This window comes from Asterias amurensis, chromosome 15 (genome assembly GCF_032118995.1).
Source record: "Asterias amurensis chromosome 15, ASM3211899v1".
Classification (NCBI taxonomy): domain Eukaryota; kingdom Metazoa; phylum Echinodermata; class Asteroidea; order Forcipulatida; family Asteriidae; genus Asterias; species Asterias amurensis.
The window spans coordinates 220,800-247,870 of NC_092662.1; the positions used below are offsets into that span (position 1 = coordinate 220,800).

The window sequence follows — 27,071 nt, forward strand, 5'->3', positions numbered from 1 at the left end:
ACATGTAGCGAGACAAGAGGCTGGATGGGAACCCACTAATAGATGATGATTGGACAATAATGTTTGTCAACACCAAATGCATACATACTTCAAATCTGATTTCAGTCAAAATAGTTTTGAAAGTAGACGCTCAAATCTATTAGTTTCAAGAAACTCAATAGCTATGAGCCAAAAGCTTTAAATTGGCATAGTTGTCAATCATAAAAGTGTGCCCACTGCTTGATTTTTCATGAGGTGTTGTCTAAACATCACTATCCCTACATCAGAAGTCTGGGAACCCATCTCGTTTTTTTATTTATTTTTTAGAAAGCTTGAATTAATGTGTGAATTAAAATTACTTTTTGTATTCAGGATGTCTCCTGTCTCGCCCCTCACCTTAGCTCTTTGGTTCTGGAACCATACTTGTACAACACGGACACTGAGTCCTGTTTCAGCTGCAAGGGACTCACGCACCTATAGGGCGAACAAAGACAAACCATTAATTAAAACAATGTCTGTTTACTTTTATCCGTTCACTGAAGCTGTCTTGTCTTGGTTCGCGTTTTATAAAAGCAAATTTTGAACCTGTTTGGCGAGATCTAGTGACAATAGCATATAGTTATCTACCGCCCTCTATTGAGTTAATGGCAACACAAGAAGATCTGTTTTTAGCCTAAAAAATTCATACACCAAAGAATAACACTTTTTGAGAGCATCTCAAACAATATTCTATGTTATCCATAAATATAGAAATAATAGAAAAATTGAGAGATCAACTGAAAGCATTTTTTCCACAGGGACATTTGCTTCTTTCTGGATTGTATGATGTATTAAAGATGATGTGAACAATTACAGAGACTGAACAAAAAACTTGTCTTACTTTTCTGCAAGGTTTGGATGAGACTTCAAAGGATGCCTTAAAAGCTCTTCTCTGTTGTGTTGTGAGAATCGTTCTTGGTCTCTTGGGTCCCTTTCTACCATCAGAACTTTCTTTACGTGAAACTGAAATAAAGAAAATACAGTTCCAATTAGTTTTGTTGAACCTTTTGGTGACTTCATTCATTCCTACAACAACGTTCATGTTTAAAAAGAGGTAATTTGACCAGTCCCAGCAATCTTGACCAGTCCCAGCAATCTTGACGAGTGTCGACTATGAGGGCAGCAGACATATTTCATGTTTTCTACATAAAAATATCAAAGTCAATTGAAGAAATAGTTTTAGTGTTTTGTGTACATGATTGGTGAACTCTTTTCATGTAGGCCTATATTTGGTTTGTGGTAACACAATGTGTATACCTCCTTCCTGGGTGGATTATGTTCTTTTGAGAACTTGCTTTACTATATAATTATATTCTTCGATTCTTCGACTTTTTTCAGAATTTCATCTTACCTTTTTGCTCAATAGTGCTCTGTTCTTTTGTGTAGTCTTCCTTGCAGTAGAGACGATTCTCTTTCAGTACAAACTCATCTCCTTTCTTGAGTTGTTGCCTACAGATGACACACGTGAAGCATCTTAGGTGATACACGTTGCTAAGTGCCCGCATCACTAGTTCACTAGAGGGAATGGATTGCAAACAGCCATTGCACTTTGTTCCAAATAACCTACGTCAAAAGAAAGAAGATAAAGACAAACAGGGGGTTATTAGAATTTTTCATCAACTGGATATTTTGGTCAGCAAGGAGTGGTTAGGGATGGTAGTATTTTTTATTAGTGATACACAGTGGATAAAGTTTTTACAATACCACGCGCACCACCCAGATACCTTGATAATAATATTTAAACAAAACGTGATAAATTTAAAGGATATTCATCTTAATAACTTAAAATGTAATAACATTTGAAAAAAACTTTTAACAAACAATGGCCAGATTGTTTTAACAACCACGTTCTATGATACAAACAAAATATCGTTTTAAGGCATACGTGTACGCTACTCTATTGTGATTTTGTACCCAGTATTAATATTGTTATGCCTGTGTCGTGTGTCAACTCTTTTAGCCTCACATGCGACGTGAGATTTGTTGTTGTTCCACACAGAGCAAAATAGCTCTTAAAACAGTTCATGTGTAATTATTCTATTCACGCTCCAAGAATTAAGCCTTCCACACCCAAACAAAAGATTTATCGGCTGGGTTTAGAAGGGATCCTACAGGGGTGTCTTAAGGGGTCACAAAGACACAAGGGAGGTGCTGAACAATAGACGAGGTTTTGTCTCAGCCCTCGGGGGGAGCGTTACTTAATACCCAGTGAGCCATTATTTGCTGTTGGGCCTAAGCGGATTGTTGCGTGAGCATGAATATATCAGATGTAGCACAGTTCGATCATGGTGGGGCAGGTTTATATAATGATGATGCCGTCTTGAAACAAAGAAGGAAGGACTTTGGGGTTTAAGACTGGGTTCTTTTCTTCTTGCTTTCTTTGTCTTACTGTTTGGGAGTTGATCCTAGTAACGGATTGCCTTATTTGTTTCACTAGTTTTACATACAAAACGACTTTGTTTAGAGTATAATCAAACTGCAGGACATTTTAAACCTGCAAATATTTAATTTTATGTATTATTTGAATTCAGCTAATGCTCAATTCGCAGTGTTTTTCTTGCAGTATAGGTTGAACATGAAGATCGCGCATGACTTTATTTCGAGATATCAGAGCATGCAGGGACAATTAAGTTGTATTGTATTGTATTTGAATTTAATTGGAAACGGGTAGTCCTTTTCACAATTTGAATAAATATAATTCTACTTTATTGTGAGTTAAACAGTCACAAGTTACCAACTTCTGTTCACATGATACCCCGATGTTTTAATGGCAAGCAATTCCCATCTATTGAGAGCATTTAATGAATTTCCCAGTCTCCCTGTTCCAATATTCCCTGACTGTTAATTCTGCGTGACTTCCTGTAGCCAGACAGCGCAAGATGTACAGATCACGTGGCGCTTTAATGTCTTTATAATCTAGTAAGAACTCTACCTTTCAAGTCACACGGCGCGCTGCTGAGGCAGAATCCATGCTTGCCCATTGTTCATGCAATTAGAACCCATTGTGGGCCTAGAATGCAGTAAGTTGTCCTGCTTGATTCTCAGAGCAGCACCAATGATCATACTAGCATGCTTGATTTGACATTCATTTGGGTTCAGTGTCCACTAAAGCCCTCTTAAATTGGCAAGATGCTGCAAGTGTCTTAATACCGCAGGCATTGTGTGAGAGCAACAGTGATTTTTGTTTCTTCTTCTCAGTGCAAATGAGTAATTAAGGATCCCTTTATTGTTGCAATTGTTGTCAAACAAGACTTTTGCAGTGTCCTTGTGTCTTTGGCAATAACAGATCGTCAAGATTGTGCGAAAGCAATATGTGGGAATAATTGAGCAATTAACATCACCTTTGTTGTTATTTATTGATTGCCTCTTTTGTTTCGCCTTGTGTGTAATTATCATGTGGTCATCTCTCGCCAGCCAGTGATTTGATGTTAAATTGAACCATTGTCTGTAAAAGACCATGGAATTGGTCTCGTACCAACACGAGGGCTCAATCACAGGCTTGGTGTCAGATTAACGTTGAGTAATAGCTTAATTGAATCTTATGGTACATGATGTAAATCTGTTAATTGCCACCTTACAGAAGACTTCACAAACATCAATCATCATTATTTTTATTGACCAAAATACAAAATCCCTCCAATCTGAGGAAACCTATAGGCTCGAATACCAAATTTTCTCAAAAATATAACATGCCATTGTTAAGAAATTTGTGTACAAGAAATTATATGATAAATTCAAGATTGCCTTGTATAGATGTTGCCAAGCAAAAAACATGTTATACTAGTGAGATGTTCAAAGTGTTACATGATAATAAATTGTAGTCGAAGGTTCTCTTGAAGCAATATATCTCGCTAAAAAGCAGGTCCCTGAAAAATCCCCCCTGTTATTGGATATGACGAAAACACAAGTTCAAAACTGGCAATAAACATATTGCTTGGAAGATGCTCTGTCCGTAGAGTTGTCAATAATCCACACTATTTTGCAGGGTGGCCATGCTTCTATGCCTCTTGCTTTAATACCAGCGATTCGGCAGGAAACGACACAAAGGTCATCTCCATGGTAACACATCTACTATAAGGCATTTAGTTACTTGTCCTGTCACAAAACCCTCGCAGAAATCTGCTTTATTGCACCGTTAATAACACATACTTGGAATTTTATGAAGGGATGGTGCAATAAGGCAGATGTATGACAAAGATGGAACTGTAAAAAAAAACAGAACACTTTGAAGTTGCAAACAAATGAAGCATTTTTCACGATGCACAATGTTTATTTACTGATTCCAAAATGTTACCGAAACACCAATTTATCTACATACAATTTTACCCCTTCCAATGACAATTTACATACTGTATTTATGAACATTCTTTGTTTGTGATACATTTTATATAACAAACATGGACACAAGCTTTTGCTGTGATTCGTCACAGCAGCAAACATGGACACACGCTTTTGTTGTGACTCGTCACAGCTTTAAACGCATTCATTGTCCTTCTTGAACCCCCCTTTCCCCTTCTGCGTCACGCCCCTTTCCTGATATATGAATAACCTGTCCATATATTTGGTTATAACCTGTAGATTTTACAAGTTGATTGATGAGTTGTGTTTCGGGCCACAAGGCTCAGAATTCATAAGTGGAGACTGTCGGCTCTGTGTTCAAGTCTAATATATCTTGCTCAGTACGAACTATATGGTACACATCATACCTGTTCTGTCATATTGCATTTCTTGTTGTCATTCGTAGTTCGTTCGAAAATTGCGGCCAACATAAAATGTTAACGTCGAAAGAGTGATGTATAGTGCAAGGTTTATTCTTGAGTCAAGACTTCGTCATTGTTAGCAGCGTTGATTTAAAGCCAATAAGAATGTGACCGTTCGTTGATCAATAAAAACCAATATAAAAAATGGCTGTGTTGGTTATAATAGTGAGTATGATATGTGGGTTTTTATAAAAAAGCCCAATTTGTGAGGTGCTCGGATTCCAGCATAGCTATCATAAGGAAACATCTTGTTTGATTTATGCACAATCACGCTCGGTATATTGAGCATAGCCCCTGTGCTCTGTCGTCATCCATCTTAATTAATCCTGCCGTGTCCGTGTTCCGCGGTACGGTTTCCACAAGCTTCAGCGTCTACCAGGCTAGCACACTTTTTCGCACACACATATGCAACACGTGTCTATTGTGTACGGATCTCTCTTGCCATGAAATCACACATCCGATCTGGAGATGGAAACTCAATGGCCCATGTGGCTGAATGTACACGTAGGAGTTAATACAACAACCACCGCCAACCAGGTGTAAGGGTGAAGTCCACTATCGTAACGCCTCGCCGAGGTGCTTGGAAAACGGGAATGCAACCGCTAGGGAGATGCCGACCAATCAGAAGCTGCCGTAACGCTCTTAAGGTGCCATCCAAGAGGGATGGATTGAGAAACTGAAAACACAGCCAAGGCGCTGCAAGTTTGTTGTCCATAGGTTTGAAGACTAACATCTGGGCAAGCTGGCATAACACCAGTACCATTATGAAATGCTTAGCTCCTCTTAACGGCTACTTGAAGAGCCAGGGATAGATTCTTTACTAACCCATTAAGAAAATGTGTACCAACCACTCATACAGCTTCCCGTAGAAAGACATGGCTATACTATAATATATAAAAAAGTGGAGTCCACTTGTTTGTGTTGTACAAACTTGAGGGAAGGGTTGTTGTGGCAGACTGCATCTTGTCTCCACTTTTCTAAAAACTTTCTCCCGTCTCAGATTACTCGCTCCTCCTGGACAAGGATTGTTAAAACTAAACTCACAATTCAAAGGAGTTGTGCATTAAGAAATTCAAATGATTATGTATGCACAAGTTGGTGTGTTCCAATGTGAGCACTGCTGTGCTTTTGCCGCATCTTTACCTTCCTCCTGCGTCTTATCTTCATCAACTGATTTATCAGATTGCATACATTATGTCATTAATCTCGGACATCATGAAACCCAAATATATTGTAGAATTTGCGATGAAAATCCCAGTAAGACTGGTCACAATGTGCCGCGAAGCTGTGTTGTTCCCCCAATTCAATTTGAATAACTGATAAGGTTGGAAAGGGGAAAAGGTACTGTTCTTTGCATACATTAGAGAGGAGAAATCAAAGATACATAAATCAGAGATGATTTTTTTTAAGGTTGGCGGCAGTGTGGAACAAGGAGTGTTATCTTGGGAAAACTCTCTTGAAATTACATTTTATTTCAAAGAGATGATTATTTAAACTTCTTGCTTAATTTGTTAATTTGGTAATTTCCTCCTCTTTTTGGCTCTCTTGATATTTAGTTGGTTTGTTTTCTTCTTTCATTTTTTTCTAGGAGTCCAAAGTTTTGCCCAAGAAGGTGAAAAAGGTAAAATCTTGATAAAATATAGAAAATGCATACAGTTTCAGCAGTGACAAGTTTTTAAACCTCTGACCTTTGTAGCCTCATCATAATAAAATCCTATAAGATGTATACACAAATTAACCTCATTTCAAAAAGTGGTCGCATTTTTGAGATATCACCAAAAATCCAGAGTGAATATGTCTACGGAAACTTATCCGAAATGTTTTCGGGGGCATAAAAACTGATATGTTTTAACATAACCGCTTTATTTCGAAGTGACAGCTGCTGTATTAACGGCTTCTAACCAAACGTTTGTATTGTCATTAAGTGATTACCAAACGTACATTCCCTTTAAAACAAATGGGAGAGTTGTTCCTACTTTAAAGTAAGACAACTTGTACCATGGTCCCCCATATATCATTTGATACTTAAGCAGTCTCCTCTCAGCATCGAATTCTTTATTTACTTCTTAGAGTAGGCAGGATAATCTTCATCTTTGATTGTTACCATGACGACTGTTTAGATATTCATTGCTATTTTCTGGTTTCCCTGTGCTTAACTGCCATTCCTGTTCTTAAAGCTTTTGCATTTCCCCGTGTAATTTCTCTTTCTCTCTCGATAGGCTCTTTGACTTCTTTTCTCCTTTGGTATTAATTCTTGTTGTGTTTTATTACTTTGACTTTCCAGACACCTTCTCTTGTCACTCTGTTCTTCTCATGTTCCCGTTTGATCATTGTCCCTGCTTGGTACCATCCTCTTTATTCCTCTCCTGTGAATTCAACCAATTTCCCCCCATCATTGTCAGAATCCACATCAACACCCTACCCCTGTCCATCCTTTACTATCGCCTTACATTAAACACCACCCTTTGAAAACAATTCTCATCAAAAAACCAAGGCGGCCGCATGGGAATTTTACATCCAGTGTGTTCCGTCCTGCAAGATCCCCTTTCCTAGAGGATTGGTTGAACAAAATGTCGTCACCAAAATGATGATCAAAATGTTTTGCAGGACTGGGTGCTTCAGGATGGGCTTGTATTTCAGCAACGGTTGACACAAAAAAGTACAAGAGAGTGGATTAATTAGAGTGTCTTCCTGGCAAACAGGGTGTCGGCTAGAACAGGAAATTACGACCGAGTCGGGTTAGTCTCGGAGCGACAGTCCAGGTTTACCCCTGGAAGTCACGTCATGGCGCTGTAGGGACACACAGAGCAGGCAAAACTGCCGCCCACTGTTGGAGAATAAAACAAGAAGACAAAACAGGAGAGTTTGTGTGGCGTGCAAAGAGAGGGCTTCTCTCTGTTTGATGTTGGTAATGTTGACATTCGTCACTCTGCTTCGCCCGTTTTGCGTTCCGTTTCTCATTCTACCCGTTTCGGGTTGTTTACGATAGTTGCTGTGGAGACTTGTAGAATAGCACAACCCAATTCCAGTCTTTATTCATCGTGGCTTTTGTGGAGGAATCATGCATGTTTATAATGACCTTTTGTAAACATCACTTTAAGGAAAAGGAGTAATTGTCTCATAAAGTGTCATGTTTTTACATCAGCTCCTTTCTACAGGTATAGTTTCCTCTAACCCAGAAAACTGACGGTTCGTTAATTTTCTTCAAAGTTCTGCACTGGCCTTCAATCAATAATGTTTTGTAGGAAGTAACTGTAGTGGTTAGACCGCAGGACTTGCAATTACAAGGTTGTGGGTTTGAATCCTTCCAAGCTAACTGTGATAGAATAAGTATTGTTGTCTAGTTAACACCGTAGACCAACGTTTGTATGAGATAAATTGGCTGTTGTCAGCTTGAGTGTTTACATCCTCTTGTGTGAGCTTTACCGAGTTCCCTTGAAGGGAAGATAATCTTAAACAAACAGATAAACACCCAACAACAAAAACCAAAAAACAAACAAACAAACAAACACAAAAACAAACAAGCCAGTAATTCTTGCTTATTTTTTCGATGTGTTAGATCTCTTAATTCACCATAAACTGTCTCCTCTTACAATCAACATTAAGGCTTTTTTGCCAATCAAGTTAAGCAGGGTCCCTATTCAAATGTTTTTAAATCTCCCAACAGGAGTCACATTAACAAGTTACCTAGCGCATCTTAAACAACACAAACCCTAAAAGCAGGCAATTCAACTTCCTTAGCGACCTATTAGCAAAGGTGTCTAGTATTTGCCTTGTGGTCTAAGCCCATTTTAAGCTCGATTTGGCTGGAGTCACTTGTACCATCACAGACAGCAGAGTGGTTTAAAAGCCCCCCTCACTACATTACGGCCAGCCATGTTTTACTCAAAGGCCCTTTGCATGCCTGACTTGCTAGTGCTAGCCCTGGGACATCACTACATTATGGAGCCAATTTGTCTGCATATGTTTTAGACTGGGAGGCAAGAGAGGAATTTCAGATGAAGACTGAGTGAATCGGAGGATGAGAGAGGTAGACAGTGTGACAAACAAAGGGATGCAACTAGAATGAATAGCTAATTAATAATGAGAACAATTGAGATACACACAGATAGACAACAGGGCTACAAACATTTTGATAGCAATGTATAGTTTGACAAACAAAAGGACGGCAACTAAAATGATATCAGTTAATTAATAAAGAGAACAATACACAGACACACAAGCATGCAGGGCTATAGACAATAGACAGGGCTATAGACAACAATGACAAAAAGGATAACATGTAGAATAACCCGTTAATTAATACAGAGAACAATTGATGTACACAGACAGGCAAACATTTGGCAACAGGCTATAGATAGATAGTGTGACAATGGACAAACAAAGGGATGGCAACTAGAATGATAAGGTGATGAGATGGAGACTAAGACACATAGATAGACAAACAGTGTGACCAACATAGAGACAACTTCATTCAGCAACAACGTTTAGAGATAAATAATAGGACAAAGAAAAGGATGATGTGCGGGATTCAGGATAGATGGTAGGACAAACAGAGGGTGGCAAGTAGACAGATTATAGCATATATACCAAGATGTTGGATGTGGCAGGGACACACAAACTGACAAATGAAGGGGGTTTAATAAGTTTGAGAAAAGAAACAGATAGACAGAGTGAGACGAACAAACAACTAAGAGCTGTCTTTGCTTTATGAACAAACTAAAGGGTGACTGTTTTGTAGTGGAGACGACCAATCAAAAAAGTTTTGTGACTGAGTTAGACATCTAATTGTGGAATGAACTGACGAAGGCGATCCGACCTGCTGATGCTTTGGACATTTTTAAAAGCTCTTTGAAAACCCACATTTAATATAAGAATAACTTTCTTATCAGCAAATATTGCTATTATTGTTAATCAATTTGTCTGTATTTGGATTGTTATAGTACAGCCCTTTGTGATGTGTATGTGACATGAAACCGTATTTTAAAAATTAAATATTATTATTATTATTAGACAGACAGATAAACAGACAAGGAACGAGGAATGCCAAACAGATTGAAAAGTTTAGAGAAAAAAGGCAAAACTAATTATAGACAGCAAATAGATGAAAGTATTTCAGGTTTTTTTTCAATTTCATGTGTACAAGTTACAAACTTTCATTTATATAACTCATCACTTTGAAACCAATTTAGAGTGTTTTCACGCCCTACAATAATCCGCGGAACTAAAAAACTGAGCAATTTCTTTGACACCTTTTTTCTTGAGCCAGATATTGAGTATGTGCAGGCTTATACAAGTGCGGTATATCACCTGGCGCCGTTATACTCATACCTTATTTTCCTAAAACGTCATTCGGTTATTTTTTCACAGTGTGTCTTTCAGTTTCAGGTATATATTCAAACCCATCCATTAGTACAATCAAGACAAAATTAGCTTGCAATTTATAGAGAAGTGCTTTGTAGTTTGTAGCACATCCAACTCACACATCGCACACTCGCCAGAGATAGAAAAGGCAGTCACCCTCCGGGCATTGAGAGGTCTCGCAGATTGTTTTCACGTGGAATTGTATCAGAATTGTCCAAGTCGGCAATCTTAAAAGGGACAGCGCACATAAGGAATCGACGAATAATGCTAACCTCCCAAGACAGTCCAAATACGTCCCTACGGGGTCCCGGCTCAGGAATAATGGTTGCCCAGGGCAGGACTAAATCAGAAGCATTTTGCCGTAAATTTGCGCTTTTCGGTGGCGATAACCGTCTGCCTAATATTGACTGGTTTGTAGGGCAGATGTCAGTGTTGGTTATGCCGTTAAAGACTATTAGATCTATTGGATCTAGAAGAGATTCTACTCTGCTGGTTGCTTTGTCAAGCATTCATATTGGATTTAGAGGCAGTTTTAATTTGCCTTACAGTATCAAACCCAAATGGCATAATCTACTATTAGTTTGTTGCAGATTTACTGACTTAAAGGGTGTCAAATGATAGAATAAAGAATGTGGAATTTCAAATGATCATCCAGGGGTCACTAAGGGATACTAATTTTCTCTCCTTTTGAAGGAACCTAGATAGTTTAGAAGAGTTTCTGTGTAAAACGGATAATTTGTTTATAACCACATTACTTTGAAGTGAAATGGTTCTCTAAATGTTATTAAAGCTGCCGTATAGGCGAAAGAATTGTTCGGAATGCTTTTATATAGTTGAACCCTTTAAGCCCCGTGTTTTATTTTATATCTATTTCGAGAGAAAAACAAACGAAACCAGTTTCTCTTTTTCCCCAAGCACCATCATGCCTTACAATTTCAAAACGATTCCAAGTTCAATGGTATAATTTTTTTCCCATTTTGGAAAAACAATATCCCATTTTTCTCAAGCCATCATTGCAAATCAGGGATGACTGTGTGATGACGGACTAGCAAATGAATACTGTGACACCTCTTAAATCTCCCCATAGAAGAGACCCACTGGTGAAAGACCGCAGTATTAAGATGGGACATGCGAAGAAACTGAATCCACTGTTCAAACAGATTTACGGCGGCCCTTCCCAAGGATATTGAACGTTTTGGCAATAGATCATTCTCGTATAAGTTTCTGTTTTATTTATGCCCGTCACGTCTTTATTGTCTACGCAAATAGCTGAGGGAAGAAACAACAGAGCGGACTGTGAATACTATATTTGCCAAAACACAATTCTTACGTTACTAGCATTACGTTTTTAGACTCGCAGAACCAAAGTGAATTTCACTATATTTGTTTATTGTCATGAGTGACAATAAGGCTAAGTTTATATAATTATTTGAGTGAAGACTTTGTGAGAAAATGTGTCGTTGCCCACGAAACTATAGTCAGGAAGTAACACCAATTTTGTTTTACATATAGTACAGGATAGGTACCCCCAAACAATAAAATGGCTCACTGATTGTCGTTCGCTACTATTCCACCAAAGAAACAATGTTTGCTGAAATACCATTACAGTTTAGAAAAGTTGCATTTTGAAGGCCCCAAAAAATGCAGAAGAAATGAGCACTCATATAAACACTCACGAACAAAGCATAAAGTATTTATATATGTTTCACTTAAATGGAGACCTTGCCTGAAATGGAGGACATTTTTCACGGGCTAGTTGTGTGGATTGTTCATTGAATGAAAATGAGAGGATGGAAATGGAGATATTCTTTCCAAAACTAATGATGTAATGTAGTTATTAAAAACCTACACGATTACTTGTATCTGTAAATCTACCTTGTGTTGTTTTGTCGGCTGTAGTGTTTGTCCTTAGAGACAAACTGAAACTTTTTAATTATTTGTTTCAAGATGTAATGACTTCATTGCAATAGCCTCGTAAAGTTGTGAAAGGTTCAGTAGTTCATAAGATGTTTTCAATCGGCATGTATTTTTCACAAGGGATGTCTACCAGTCTAACATACATTGTAAGAACAGTAAATCCAATACACCGTAAATGTAATTAATATAGAGTTATGTTCACTCTACAATGGCAGCATTGACCCCCACACAATCTCCTCAAAAACACAAGAGGAAAAAATCTGGGGAAAAACTGACTCATTTCAGTCCCAGATAAATAGAAAATGAAAAGAGAATTATAATCACTACTGCATCTTTTTGTTACTGGATTGATAGTGATCTATGTTCAACTGCCTACTATTGAGTCATATAGGCGCTGTTTCATTCACGTGCAAGCCAATTGCCATTCAGACCAATATATGGTTATTGTGTCATGAGCCGGCGGGGTTAGTGGTGTATATGTCATTTTTGGCCCAGCTTTTGTTACAGTTCTTGGACCGCACCACCATTCTGTAGCCCTAGGAACCTGGGTAAACACTGCTCTATTGCCTGCCCATGTTTACTCAGTCGCTCGCCAAAAGGACAAGAAAGTAGAAAATGCCTGTGGTCCATTTCCATGGTAACTGCATCTCTTTGTTTCTTGAATGAGCGGTGATCGGGATTTGTTCTCTCTTTCTCTCTCCTGTTTCAATGGAACACTGTAAACGCAATACCAAAGTAGAAGAGATGTCTTGAAACGCAATACTGAACTCTCAATAGAGCGGATGCTATGACATGTCATTAGAAAAATCTTTCCCCTTTTTATGTAAGTTGATAATCTTATAACGTATGGAGTGTAGGGAGTGGCTCTCCTATAGTGTTCCCGAACTGAATGCACAGGTTGGGGGAGGAATCATGGGTTGGTTTCTTCAATTCAATGGGTTCTATGAGTTGGGAGGGTGAATTAGTCTCAAGAGATCATCAGGAGGCGATAAGTTCATTGGTCATCAATGGAGTGGAAACTTTATCAGATTTCATTCAAACTACATGGGGATTATTAAAAATCACTACCAAATTAACCTTGCCTGCTACTTCAGTCGTATTACCTATATTATGTTTGGACATGTATACCCAATGGATGTGTTCTTAGTAAAAGAAGATAGTGCAAGAGTCAAAATATGTTCAAAACCAACGAACAATACAAAAATAGTCTGAGCACTGTTGTATGGTATGCATTGAACACATAAGTGCACACAGGGAACATGTCCAAGCTTGTCTACCACTTTGGTCGTATCGCTTTTTGCCAATGAAATTTTCAGTAAATGAGGATAGTGCAACAGTCGTGATTTGCTTTTGTTTTTCAAAATCAACGACCAATACTAAAATAGGCTGAGCCCTGTTGTATGATAATCATTGTACGCCACGGCAGTGCACACAGGGAACACGACCAAGCTATCATATCATGTAATACCTAACTCCATGAATACATGCAGTATATGATGCACTAATTAGTGTGTCATTATACTGTCTCACTCCACATGTATACCCAGCACATATCTATGATTGATAAATTACATATTCATCCACTGCATTGAACAGAAACAGCCTTGGACCTATAGAGCCAAGCACTATCTTTTCCCTCTTAACTACATCATACGCTTGAACAATTACTTGATTCTCTCTGCAAGGTCTCTTTTATTTACCAGCACTTTTGGAAACGGTTAGGAATTGTCATGCATGAGATGTCTCTGCCTCAGTAGAAAAAGGAAGAGTTGGGATTTTGTGGAAAGAGATGATCATGTAGCATTTCTGCATTAGGTAGGAAAAGCCTGGAGCTTTCAAAATATTCATCCTTGAATGTCTCTAAAACCTGAGATTCCCAGTAAAAATAAGAGCTCAATATTTGCATTTTGGAGAACCGATTTTCTTCTCTGATTTAATTTGAGACAGACAGTATAAATAAGAAGCTCAGTTTGCATTTTTCAGAGATGAAATAGTCTCAGATACAATATGAGACCGCATTAAAAAACAATGGCACAATTTGTATTTTTGTGAACTGTTGTTCTTTTCGGATATATTAGAGACAAAATACAGTGAAAAAATAAGAGCACAGTTTGTATTTTGGTGAGTCGTTGTTCTTTTCTGATAAAATTAAGTGTAGCTTGCTGTTGGATTATATCTCCCCATGTTACAAATTGATTAACAGATTTGATTGGTTTTATGGCACCAATGTCAATTGAAAGCACTTTTGACTTTCTCACGCTCCGGTCATGGGCAAGTTGGTGCCAGGCAAGCCAGGCGTTAAATTGAAGGATGACACTTCGTCTATTGAATGTATGGTATTAAAAACACATGCGTCTTGTCAGTTGCAAATTTAGGTGTTTTTTAAGAGAAACATTGGAACCTAGTTGGATTCCTGTTTCTATCAGGGATTAGTGTGGCATAGCTCCTGTGCTTAAATCTGACCTTCACTAAATTGCTTGATCCATGTTGTTGACCACTCTGCATATTTTCTTGTAATTGAACAAGATTGTTTTTATACAAATTGTAGTTGACATCAAATTGATCATAGTGGAGACGATTTAATCAAGATCGGCTTTGTATAAAGGGCACGTATCGTACTTTAAATTCGAATAAGTCTGAACATAGTGCAGTCAGAAATTTAATTTCTTGGAACTCTTTTCTTGGCACTCGCATGAAATGACTCTAAAGGTTTTTTTTTTTTTAAACATGAACTTTCCATCAAGGGAACTCGGCAAACTCCCACAAGGAGATATAAACACCAAGCTGGCAACATCCGAAATCTCTCTCATACAAACATGATTGTGAATCGCATCAATGCATTATGCAGGAAGAGTTCTAAAAACCATAATTTTGCAGAATAATGTCAAGAAACTTTTCACACACTATAACACTAAAACTCTAAAACTCTACCCTTCCCAAAACAACGTTCCTCTCTTCATTGTGTCCTTTTCCCGTTATATAGCCAGGACTCTCATGACTCTTATTATTTAACATGAGCCAGCACTGCGTCCAGGATGTAAATCTTGAGTTTAATCAAAACCAACCCAGTGACTTCTACAGTTAAAGTCTTCCTTATTTCAATGGCCAGTCTTCCAATCTCTTTCCCCACATTGAATTTGTGCTCTACAACCAAAGGGGTGACTACAATTGTTAGCTATTGTAACAAGATACCATTGAGCTTCAATCATCCACTTTAGTTTTATTGACGGAACAAAAAAAGAGGTTAGATTATTTGCTCAGATATTTTTTCCGGGTGAGATTTTTTTTTTTTTGGTTTAGGGTTGTTGGGAAAGGGGGGGGGGGTAGGAGGAGGGATGGTGATTTGGTCGTGTGTGCTTGCTTGCTGAGTGCCAGTGTATTGGACATGGAGTTGGGAGAGATGAGAGGGCCTTCTATTGTTGCTTTTGTCCCACACCCTCACCCCGCTACTGTTTATGTGGCCCTGGTCTGTTGACACAGTCAACACAAGCTCTGCAAATACCTTACTGCCGTCCGTCCATTCAAAGCAGCACGCGGACGGCTTATGTGCTGCCCCGAACAATATTGGCACAATACAGGCCCATAATCTTGTTTCAATATTAGCATTTCACTCTATTCTCTCCGTCGCACTCGCCATACCCACTGTCTTCCTGTTCGTTTCTTGCCTCGTCTCTCCCTGTTTCTATTTTTTTGATTCTCCCTTTCTCCCCCTCCCTCCACCACAGCAGAAAAACGTATGCTTTTCATTAAAGTGCTTTGTGTTTTCAATGATGAATCGGTATTATTTTTTGGCTCGGTGTAAATGAACATTAAAATTCACACGTGGAGGAGAAGGAAAAAAACCTCTGTTTTGTTTGTTTTACCTCCCGGTTATTTCTACATTACACTCGCGCCTTCTCCGTCAATTTTTGGGGTTGTATTATTTTGTGTCAAATATTGCATTTTTTTTTAGCAACTAAATTGTTTTGTTTGTTTGTTTGTTTGTTGTTTGTTTCTCATCAACCAACTGTCCCTCCCCTCCTCGTATAACCTCTTCACTTCTGTTAATGGAAATATCCATGTATGGAACACTCTCACAAACTCACGCAGTCATCTGTTTGGGCCAAGTGGTCTTATTGGGTACCACAAAATGGCCTACAATGTTATGTCATTAGGGCGGCACCACATTTCCAAACAGTAGCGTGCCATGTACACGGTCTGTGTTTCGTACAACATTCTGACTTTGTCTTCCTCAACAGTTGCATTATGTATGTTATATATATGTTTTATTACTGAATCTAATTGAAGTTTGTGCTCTCCATCTCACTTTCCTCCTAACTCTCACTCTTTCTTAACTTCTTGCCGTCTTTGTTTCTTTGCTTTGCATCACTCTCTCCCGCATCCCACATCCTCTTCCTTTACCCAGTCTCCTTCCTCCGACTTGTCATGAAAACAAATCACACCATTACCAGCACAAGAGAGCAGAAAGACCTCCCTTCAAAATAAATGACATTTTATTGGCAAGCATGCTCCTTAATGACCCATGTCCACAACTTTACAAAAGCACCGTGACTGGGCATCCATCAAGTAACTTCCCTTCCCTTGACAAGAGACAGGAACCCCAAAGAAATGAAGTAACTGGGGCCGTTGGCAACGATCCCATCCCCTCCTTCCAATTTTCAGACCCACGCCTTATTGTCCACACACTACTTAACCAGTCATGTTATCATTAGCACCACCACAAAGGCAATCTTCAGGAGGCCAATTTTGATGCACTTTTTTTCAGTGAGGTAAATTTTGTTTTTACCTCAACTGAGGTCCATCCATCAGTGGATTAGACATGGCGGCTACACTGTCCCTGCTGAAAATTGGTGCTTCATTTGTTCATTATACCTTAAGTGACACAGATGACGAAAAGAGGTGAAAACTCAATTTGGAGGCTTAAGTATTGGGTTTTTTGAAACGTGTTGAAAAAGAGCTTTTGAATATGAAAGTAATCATAATACTTGAGGGCATTAGTGTCAATTGAAAAGACAGACATGAAGTGGTGATCGTATTACTACTCTCTATATGAATTCTAATGTGGCTTATACTCTCTGTGCTTTGGAATACATCGTGTAATTGTCTGTAGTTGTAGCCAGACGCAACTGGCATGGAGACAAATCTTGAGTATACAGTTTCCGAAGAAACTGGTTGCAAAATTGAGACAAACTCTTTTTCGTTCATATGAACACTCGCATGGTATTTGAAGATAGCTTCATTGCCGTCAAATTGTCATGACTCACGGTCGTGGAAATAAAAACAAGGCCAACTGAAGAGTGGCCCAATTTCAGAGAGTTGCTTTAAAAAGAAACTTGACCAAGAATGCCACCATTTGTTGTCAGTTAGTTAAAAGCAGTTTATCAGTACTTTTTGCGATTTCAGTATTGTAATAAAATACTTAAAGTAATTTTGTTTGGCGACTTACAGTTGTAAAACAAGATATAACAAATTAAAACTACTAATATTGAAGTAAAAGTGTTAATAATTAGTAGTGCCGGCTGAGCTTTGCGTTTTGAAGCTAAAAAGCGTCACCAGGTTTTTTTGTATAGGTTTGTCAAAATTCTGTATATACATGTTTTTGAAAAAGTCTGTCTCACCTTTATCGTTATACATGTAAGACCTTAGCATCGAATGAGACATAGCCTAATAGAAATGATTATGTGTTAGGATAGTCATGGGGAGAAAACACATTGCAAAAGTTTGACATAAAAGATATGAATTAATATTTCTGTTGCGAGACACAATGCTACACCATCTCTCTATTCTGCCCAGCATGCCTGCAGTCTTTCCATTGTCATTACCCCACATATGGTCATCCTCACAACGATCACATTTCAAAAGCCCTTGCAAATATTTCAGACAAATCTGCATATTTTATGACTCAGCTGTCAAAATGTGTCCCGAAAGAATACCTCATTAAGCATGAATAGCCTAGTTACTCTTTCAGTTTACAGTCTATCATTCTCTCTCTTGCTTTTGTTACATTATTCACTGTCTGGCTCTGGAGTTGTTCAGAAAGTGGCGTTTATTAAAAAAAAACTCCCGCCAAAACCCCCCTGCAGTATGTCACCACTGCAGATCTTTCATAATGAGAGAGTCCTACACTTGTAATAATTCTTTCAGGTTCCATTAAGGCCTGTCTCTGTCATAAAGTGTCCGATGACCCAGTTTTCTCTCTCGCTGTCCCACATCCAGCAATTTAGAGGGTCGAGACGAAAGACAAAGGGACTCGGAAATTGGTGGAAAATGGAAAGATTTGTGGAAGGGAATGGCACACGGGCATCGATATTAAATTCAAGTGATATGAGAAATGGGTTCCTGTATCACATTGACATCTAACCCCCATCACCTTTCCAGCTTCCTCTAGAAATTTCAATTGATTTGATTTAATTATTAATATTTTATTGTTTTGCCCTATACCACTCGTTACTGTTTCCAGAGTCTCTGTGTGAATTGTTGTCCCCCCCCCCCAGTCACACCAGGTTGCATTCAACGGTTGATGACTGAACTTCTACGCCACAAAACTCATAGGCCTAGAATTTCTTCTTTGAGAGAGCAATTTTCATTTTGCAAAGGGCACTTCCATTGGAAATTGTTTAAAGTCAATTTGTTGACGGGGCACCAAGGCCAGTGTAACCGTTTCATTCGAAGCCGGTAACAAAAGGGCAAATTAAACCTTAACATTAATGGAGTTTACTGTGAACAGTTTAGATGACAAAACAAACTCAAACCCCGACCCCAGCATAAACATCAATTTAATGCTGTTACCATTTGACATCAAATATGACATGGTATAAGTTAACGTGACATTATTCATTAAACATTATTTGAAAATCATTTATTGTTTCTGTCAGTTGTTTCCATTCAAGAACAACGCTGCTAACGAAATATCAGGCCACTAACTAGTTTTTTTGCACTAGTTTCCATTTACCCAGACTTTAAAAACAACCGCTACCACCTGTTTAATTTGTTTCCTATTTTGTTTCTGATTCTTATATTGTTTTCTTTTTAATTAGTGTCTCGCCGCATGACATCTCGTTCACACCATCTCAATAACAAAACTCTATATGTGAAGATATATTTCATAAGAGTATTTTAATATCATAAAGAGTAATAAAATACACGTATCTCTAAGTTTCCCCATAATTCATCGATCAATATTCCTCCATAATTGACATGAGTTAAATTAAAAACTTCTGTAAAATAAGGAATCAAAATGTGATATGATTGACGAATTTGAACCCGCAATTAAAAAACTTGATGCACTTTCATAAACTTTGAGAGAAACCCTTCACTATTCAAGCTTCACGGCAGGTGACCCATTTTTTAAAACCAATTGTTCACTATTATCCAACTGTTATCAACCCCCAAAACCACCCACCAAGAAATGGTCGAGAAGAAGGTAAGAAACGACAGGGGAAATTGGTGAAACAGAAGATATATGCCACCCATTGGAAAGTATATTAGAAATGAAATGGCGCACAATATTAAGTTCATGCGATTTGAGAAATGGACCTACAATATTGCATTTGACATACAACCCCCTCGCCTTTCTAGCGTACTCTACATATTTGGTATTGTTTTACTCCCTTACCTTATATTGTTTTCTGAGTCCTGAGATTCAAACACACGTCCTACCATATTCTTGGACACAAGCCTGAACGGTTTTGCACAAGCGAACTAAACAAAACTTTGGTAAACTTTATGTTTTGTTTTTGTTTTTAAATCTTGCCACGCAATGTTCTAGTTTAAACATTTATTCTTTTGAAATGAAAAATATCATCTTCACACTGAAACTTAACTTAGCGAGAAAAGCATTTCTCGCATGTTGTTTCAGAAATTCAGAACATTAATTTTTGATCGCATTTACAGATTTCTGAAAAATTATAAAGACGCACAATTTAACTTGCTTCTTATTAGTTATTATTTTGTACCGTTTATTAAAACGTTGAATCCTGAGGTCGTTGGTTCAAATCTCGCTCTAGTCAAGTGTTTCTTTGTATTTATTTTTCATCAGAAAAAGGTGCACTCGAGTTTAAAAGGCTGCATTTCTCGCCTTGTTTTATACATCATCATCTCGGTGTTCATGATCGCCAACAGCTTGCACCAGCTAGTTTTCTCACCGAGCATTTTGTAAGTACACACTGACTTGTTCTTAATATTATTGTTAATTTGTAATGCACTCAGTGTTTTTACACGTTATATTGTCTTGAGCTTCATCACGTGGTAAAGAATAATCAAGCATAAACACCAAGCAAAAAAATATTCTGCATAATTTTCCATGAGATGAGTATTGTTTACAGATGAAGCAGTGTGGGTGAAAAGTTCCTTTCCCCTGCTGCCTTGCCCTGCCTGCCGTCGGCACCTGGGCCAACCAAGTGGCAATGCTCCAGGCTGGAAATTAGTCGCCGCGCTCTGATTGGCTGCCCACCCTATCCCCATTGCTAAGATCCACCGCAGAGAGCCTCTTCCTGCTAATTTTTGTTCAGCCCCGTGCACTGAATCTTTGGAGTTTGATCAGCGAAGCGGAAGACAGGAAAAACAGCCCCCCAAGTATGGTTAGATCGCTTTGACGCAGTCGGACTAAAGGGGGGTACAGATCCCTTGGTGGTAAAGAGAGGAGAGAGGTAGAGCTAGAGACTAGTACCGTAAACACAGTCGCGGAGGCCCTGCATGCGCACCACACGCAGCCTGTGTATGACCCAATTTTCTGGTCGAGCGAGCTCCTTCCCTCGTGTCATTGACGAGGAAGGTTTTGTCGGTGTGAACTTCGTGTTTTGCCCGAGGCTCTTTTATTGATCGTGTTTAATGTAGCAATAACAATAATAGGCATGCCTACATTAAAATCCCTCTAACCCGAAGGATAGACTACGAAAGGGGACCTTTAAGAAGAAGACAAAAATAATCCAGCTTATTTGGTTGATGTCGGTGATGGGCAATTTCCATTATTTAGAATGTGTTTATGTGTTGCCTTGTTAGGCTCATGAAGACAATTAGAACACTTGTTGGGTTTTATTACACGAGCATCTAGGTAGTACCGTATTTCTTAAATATCGCCTATCCCTTAAGAGTGCCATGCTTTTTGAGGACTCGGACCCACCCTGCGAGGAAATGACCTGCGAAGTCAGCCAGATAGAACAAATTTATTGAGGTGCATGTCAAAACCAACCGGCAGTGTTTCATGGCCAATAAACTGCAATCAAGAGTTCATCATGGCCAACATTCTTATGAAGAAAGGATGGAATGAAGTTTAGCTTTAGAAGTGTTTCATTTCTAGTCGCTGTTCTCACATGAAATTCACCTTGACTGCACAAGGTTGTCTATTACTTGCTTCTTTCGTAGATAATAATAGCAATAGCAATAGGCCTACTACACCCCTTTTCCCATAGTGTCTACTACAATAATAAAAAGGTGAACATCTACAAGTGAAGCCGAGTTTTAAATATTTGAATACTTGATAAATGTAATTGGTTATTTTGTTTTCTGGGAGATTTATGTTGATATCAAATTCATATCTTTGTATCTTGTATAATAAGTCAAATTCTGCCGGAACATCCCATAGTTTTCTCCCATTATCAACAAACTAATGGTGAATGGATAACGAAGAAGGCATGAATGATGTTTGTGTGACTGACACTAGGGATAATGTGATCATCATGAATAACCTTGAAGGAAGGCATCCTGCGTGTCATGTAATGATGAAGCAATATCATTTTGATGAACCACTTGCACGCATAGTGTCTTAATACATACATCATAGATATAATACCAGATTTTGTGGCACTGAGAAACCAGTGTTTCTGTTAATGTTTTTGCTAACCTCAAATCGAGCGAATTTTAATGGCAGAGACTTGGTACCAGACTAATACTTGGAATGTCGTAAAACCAGGTAGCATTGTATATCCACATGGACCACAAGCTGTGGGATTCCACAAGCTGTGGGATTCCACAAGCTGTGGGATTCCGGTGTTTAGAATGGTTACACTATTGTAATGGAAAGTAATAAGCATTGTGTATTCTAAGGGATCATACACACTTTTATTTAATAAATAAACCACATCACAATCTTGATATATCATCTTTTACCCGTGTCTTCTGACCGTCATGTGGTTTCTTCAGATGTATTTCCAGTTAAAGAGACAGCCATGCAAATCGCATAATGCACACTTCCCCCGCACGACTTTCCAATACCCGCAGATGATATTTTCATTACCCAATAACAACATCATATCTAAGACATGTGAAGACCCCTAGTATGCAAATCACGGCACTGAAGCCTGACTTTCCCCCCTTATAAAGTGCACTGTACCACAATACACTTGTCGCAAGAGGGGTATATACTATAGTCAAAATAAGAGAAAAGCTCTAATAATAAGAGCCAAGGCAATAACGCGTTGTTGGCCCACACCTGTCGTCTAACTTACACATTTGCATGTATAAATTGCCGATGTTATGGAATTACTGTATGTAATGCCGCCCATCTCTTGAATTTCAATTCAATTTAGACGGGGGATCATACGTGGACCATTTATAGTACAATTGAATTTGGCTGGCGGAGTCACAGACGGGATGTTTTTGTTCTCCACGTTGCGGTGACCGTTCTGAAGATAGCTGATATCTCTGCCATAATGACATTATTGTCCGGCTAATCTAAAACTATTGCTTGTCATTTTTGGAAGCATGTGGCTGTGTATTAAGATGCAAGTGTCTATAACCACATCATCTCAGAGAAGTGTGAAATATTAAAGGATTTGGTAATAAGTTTTGGGAGTGACTTCTAAGTTAGGCACAGGGATGAATTATTCATATCTTGATAAAAGTTTGTAAAGTTAAAGTCCTGAACGGAGAACAATGTACGACTGATGCATTGTTCGGACTTTTTTTATTAAATATCAAGAAATACCGAGTATTCGGACAATCTAACACCATTAAGGACTGTTTGTTGACAACAACGCCTTGCATATAATTATGTACACAGCCGAACTTCACCATGGTTGAACAAAATGTGTGTGTATCTTGATAAATTTACATCGATACTGACCTAAAGATTCAATATAAGTCCGATAATGCAGCAACAATAGCAGTTCATTTTCCCTCTCCAAACAAAAATACATACGTTTTCCGTATAGAGTCTCCCCACCCAGTTGGGTCATGAAATTTTGATGACTATTAGATGTGAATGCCACACGCGCGCCCCCTGTGCGGATCCCACACACCCACCCCAAACTAATCCGCTCGTAATTAAATTATTGACATGGACAATAGGGCTGCATCTCATGCTATATGAACACGAACAATAACCAAGAACTACAGTAGCTGTGTGAGATATAATTAATATGTCTCAGCCGGTTGACAAGCAGTTTTATTTAGAGACACCGGGAATTTCTGAGGGCAAGGGTCCACCGGCGCATCTTTCTACCCCGAGTAAGAATAAAGGCAGATAACATCAGATGTCGGTCTATATGTTAATTTGGTTCTCAAGTCCTCAAGCTCATAATATTATTATTCAGATCTGGCTTAAAGTCACAGAGCTTCAACCGAAATTAATGATAGTTTTGTTGTTACGAATTGTGTTGAAAGGATTATTTTGGTTTTGTTATTACATACGCGTATTTATGATATAAGTTTGCAAACATTTTTTCATATTGGGTCACCAAACTTTAGCTTCAAAAAGCTTGGCCTTCCAGTTCACTCTGATCAAATTTGAACAAAGGTTCGCATAGCTTCCAGAATTGCCCTTCAGTTGTGAAGCCTGCTGTAGGGGGGACCGGTCACACATGCTCCATTTCGGAAAGCTTCTATTATGCTCCTATTTGTTGTTTTATACCTGACAGAAACACTCCCAAGAAACAATTGTTCGCGTGGGGGGTTTGGTGTTTTACCCCCAATAAGTTGTGCAGTCGATTGGCGATTAATTGTCCGCATTGATTGCCACGTGGCCCGGTGACGCCCCCGGCACGATTATCCCCGGATTTACAAGCAGCTTTCTGATTGTTTGCGTCAAATCAGACAAAAAGTACAACATTTTCAGCAAGTTCAAGAACCGGGCTGAACTCGATCTGGAAGTACAAGGACTGTTTGTTGTGTGTAAGGGGCAAACCTTCTACCTCCCATGGCCCGATGAACCACCCTCCGATCTGATGATGGTGGGTGTTAGCGAGAAAGCCGCAGTGGGTTTCGTGATGCTGGTTTTGTTTGGACCAGCGAGTCTGATTGTGTTACAATCGCTTTTCGCTGGAGTTCACTTTGGAGATTTTCTATGAGGATGTGTGGTTTGTTGATTTTTCCTATTGGCCATGTGAACACGACCCTGTAATTGCAGATCATTTTCACTAGGATTTGCATTTCAATGGGAACGCCACATTTGTCAAAAAAGAATTGAACGTATAAGCAGTTGGATACCGTGTTGAGTTATTGAGCTTCTGATTGAGGGTCAAACTGTTAACAAGTAATCTGGAATTAGAATAACTTTAACCCACTGTCTTTTTGTTTTCACATTTCATTATAATAATTTCATTTAAGTTCATTTATTTGAGTGATAAGCATGATACCTTTATAGTGGGTATAAGCTAACGAAAAGACGGACATGGCATGAACGTTCCCCTTTGTAAACACGTGACCACTTTTAAGGCACTGACTTTTCTGATACCTTGTATATCGTATATAGCGAGCACACAATTCCCGAGAAACCCCGAGTGCCACCGATAATTACCGAGCATCGACGAGGTTGGCCTATAATAACCGTCCGACTATAGAAAGTGCATTGTGTTTTATGATTGTAAACGTGTTCTGGCATTAATCATCTGCAATTATTCGGCGTAGTGTGTGGGAGCGAGGTTGACGGCCAATTTAAAACCCGTTGTCTATAGAGTGTGTGTGATTCATAAACGACCAACACTAATCCCGCTCACGGATGTACTTTTCCGTGTTGAGTGTACTGTCAGATCTAGGTACTGTTATGTTCCGTTTTACTACCCATAATAACAACTGAGCATGGACTTGGTATTAACATACTGCTCTGAGCCAAACTTACATAATTATAGCGCTGCTTAACGGTAAGCAACTATGTGTTTCACTATTAGCAAGACAATTAAGCGGTCAGCTTGCGCGTTCACCGTGGATTTGGATGTTTGTATACGTCATCCTCGTACACAGAGCAGGGGCCTTTTTCATAGCGCTGCCTATAACGGTAAGCAAATTATAATGCTAGCTGCAGCAGAAAAAATTGCTTAGGCGTAAGCGTTTTTTACAGGTTCAAGCAAGACTATTCTTGCAGCTTGCATGTTCGCCATGGATTTGTATTGTGACGTCATTAATGTTCATACAGTAAGCACCGTAAGGTTCGCATACCTTTTCGTTATGGAATATTAACTCGCACATCAGCAAGCACCAACGCTCAGTTTTCTGTCCTTTTATAATGTCACTGGTAGTGACGAGGTCCTACCTAGTTTTGTGCATGCCTTTTCTTTAATAGGATTTATCATCTGTATTTATTGGACAGTTAATCCTGCCCCATTTTCATTGGAATGGTGAAACAATATTGTCTGGTATTTATAAGTTTTATGTTATGTTTTAATCAAGAACTAAACGGCCTCCTGGTGTCTCGTGTGATATCTACAAAGCGAGTTGTATTTCATTGCACTCTATTGAGTTGGCGGGTTGTCTAGTGCGGCTAGCTTTGATCAATTACTGCTTGATATATAGCAGTACAGAGAGAAGAAGCACCACAAGCCCGTCTCACCCATGGCTTTTAAGACCTTTTTTGTTAACCTCCTCAACGATATTATGGAGTTATCAGTAGAGATAGCGAGTGGAGGGATCTCTCACTGCTGCATCTACCCATCACCCCGATCATTAAGGGTGGTTTAGTGCCAGGCAAAGGGTACCATGAATAGAGGGAACCTCCAAGGCGGTGCGGCACTTTCGGAAGTCATCATTCGGACGAAATTGACCGAGAGTGGCCGGATGTGCCTGCATCAAATACAGTTCGATGCACGCTATATAACTGTCGGCTCGGGCGAGTTTGTCCGCTTGACGCTTTTTTTTTTGCGACGCTTGGCAGCTAATTTCCGGGGTTCTGAAAATAATATTTGCATTTTAAACTTGTACATGTACCTATTCGGTCTCTTCTTGATGTTGTTGTGTTGGGGGGAAAATGGTGAAAAGAAATTTCAAACTGTGAGTGAGAGGTTATTTTTTGTGTGCGGAGAATAAAGCTTGAAGTCTATAAAAACCGGGGTTTTTGAGCGGCGCTAGCTGCGCGGCGAGCTGGAGTGGCCGGGAGCGTTCGCTGAAACCCGGGGGCTTTTTATGGCTGAGCGAGTGGATTATACGGAATGCCCGGGGAAGAAAAGTCGTGGATAATATGACTGGTCTTTGTGCACACAGCATTTTAGAAGTGTGGTTTTGTTTATGTTTTCGCTTCTGTAGATGTATTATGTGTTATAAAAGGAGATATCATTGTGTTGTAGTCTGAAGTATAAACAAAGATTAAAAGAAGTTTTTAATTAACCGTGATATCCAAACCGTTGCGTATCAGTAAGTAAACTGATATCAAATCACAAAATATTGTACCGAGACGCCAAAGAAAAAACTTCTCTCCACAGTGAGTTTTTGTGATTATTTTCCCAGCAAAATCCTCTGCATACTTAATTATTGTTTGAATTTTCATTATGAAACTTCTGATGACGGAAAAAATTCAAGTAAACGAATAAAGATTAAAGTGCACATGCAGATGCGACATCATTTGCCGTTAAAACACTAAATACAAACATAACAGAGTACAGAGGCTGGGGTACAGGTCCCCTTTCATGCTTTTATGTATATTTCTAAATAAATTCCTACCCATTGCTCTTGATTTAAAAGATATTCCACGGATAAGAAAACACCGTTTACTTTATAATAAAGATCATATTCGTCCGCTAGTACACGGCTTGTGGTAAACTCACAGAATGGACGTGCTTAACTTATAGGCAGGCGGGTTGGGTTACA

The 27,071-nt window shown here is 38.9% G+C and overlaps 1 protein-coding gene and 1 long non-coding RNA gene across 4 annotated transcripts in view; one reads left to right on the forward strand and one right to left on the reverse strand.

Moving 5' to 3' along the window:
• The window catches only part of LOC139947906 (LIM homeobox transcription factor 1-beta-like), an 81,163-nt gene that overhangs the window by 3,860 nt on the left and 50,232 nt on the right, over nucleotides 1-27,071 (reverse strand). For all 3 annotated transcript variants that reach the window (XM_071945756.1, XM_071945758.1, XM_071945757.1), the window contains exons 4-6: nucleotides 1,370-1,581; nucleotides 860-981; nucleotides 376-453 (exon numbers count right to left, since the gene is read on the reverse strand). In XM_071945756.1, coding sequence (XP_071801857.1) covers nucleotides 376-453; nucleotides 860-981; nucleotides 1,370-1,581 — 412 coding nt within the window. The remainder of the gene's footprint in view (nucleotides 1-375; nucleotides 454-859; nucleotides 982-1,369; nucleotides 1,582-27,071) is intronic.
• The window catches only part of LOC139947911 (uncharacterized), a 67,838-nt gene continuing 60,862 nt past the window's right edge, over nucleotides 20,096-27,071 (forward strand). The window contains exon 1 of the long non-coding RNA XR_011787390.1: nucleotides 20,096-20,213. This is a non-coding gene — a long non-coding RNA (uncharacterized lncRNA). The remainder of the gene's footprint in view (nucleotides 20,214-27,071) is intronic.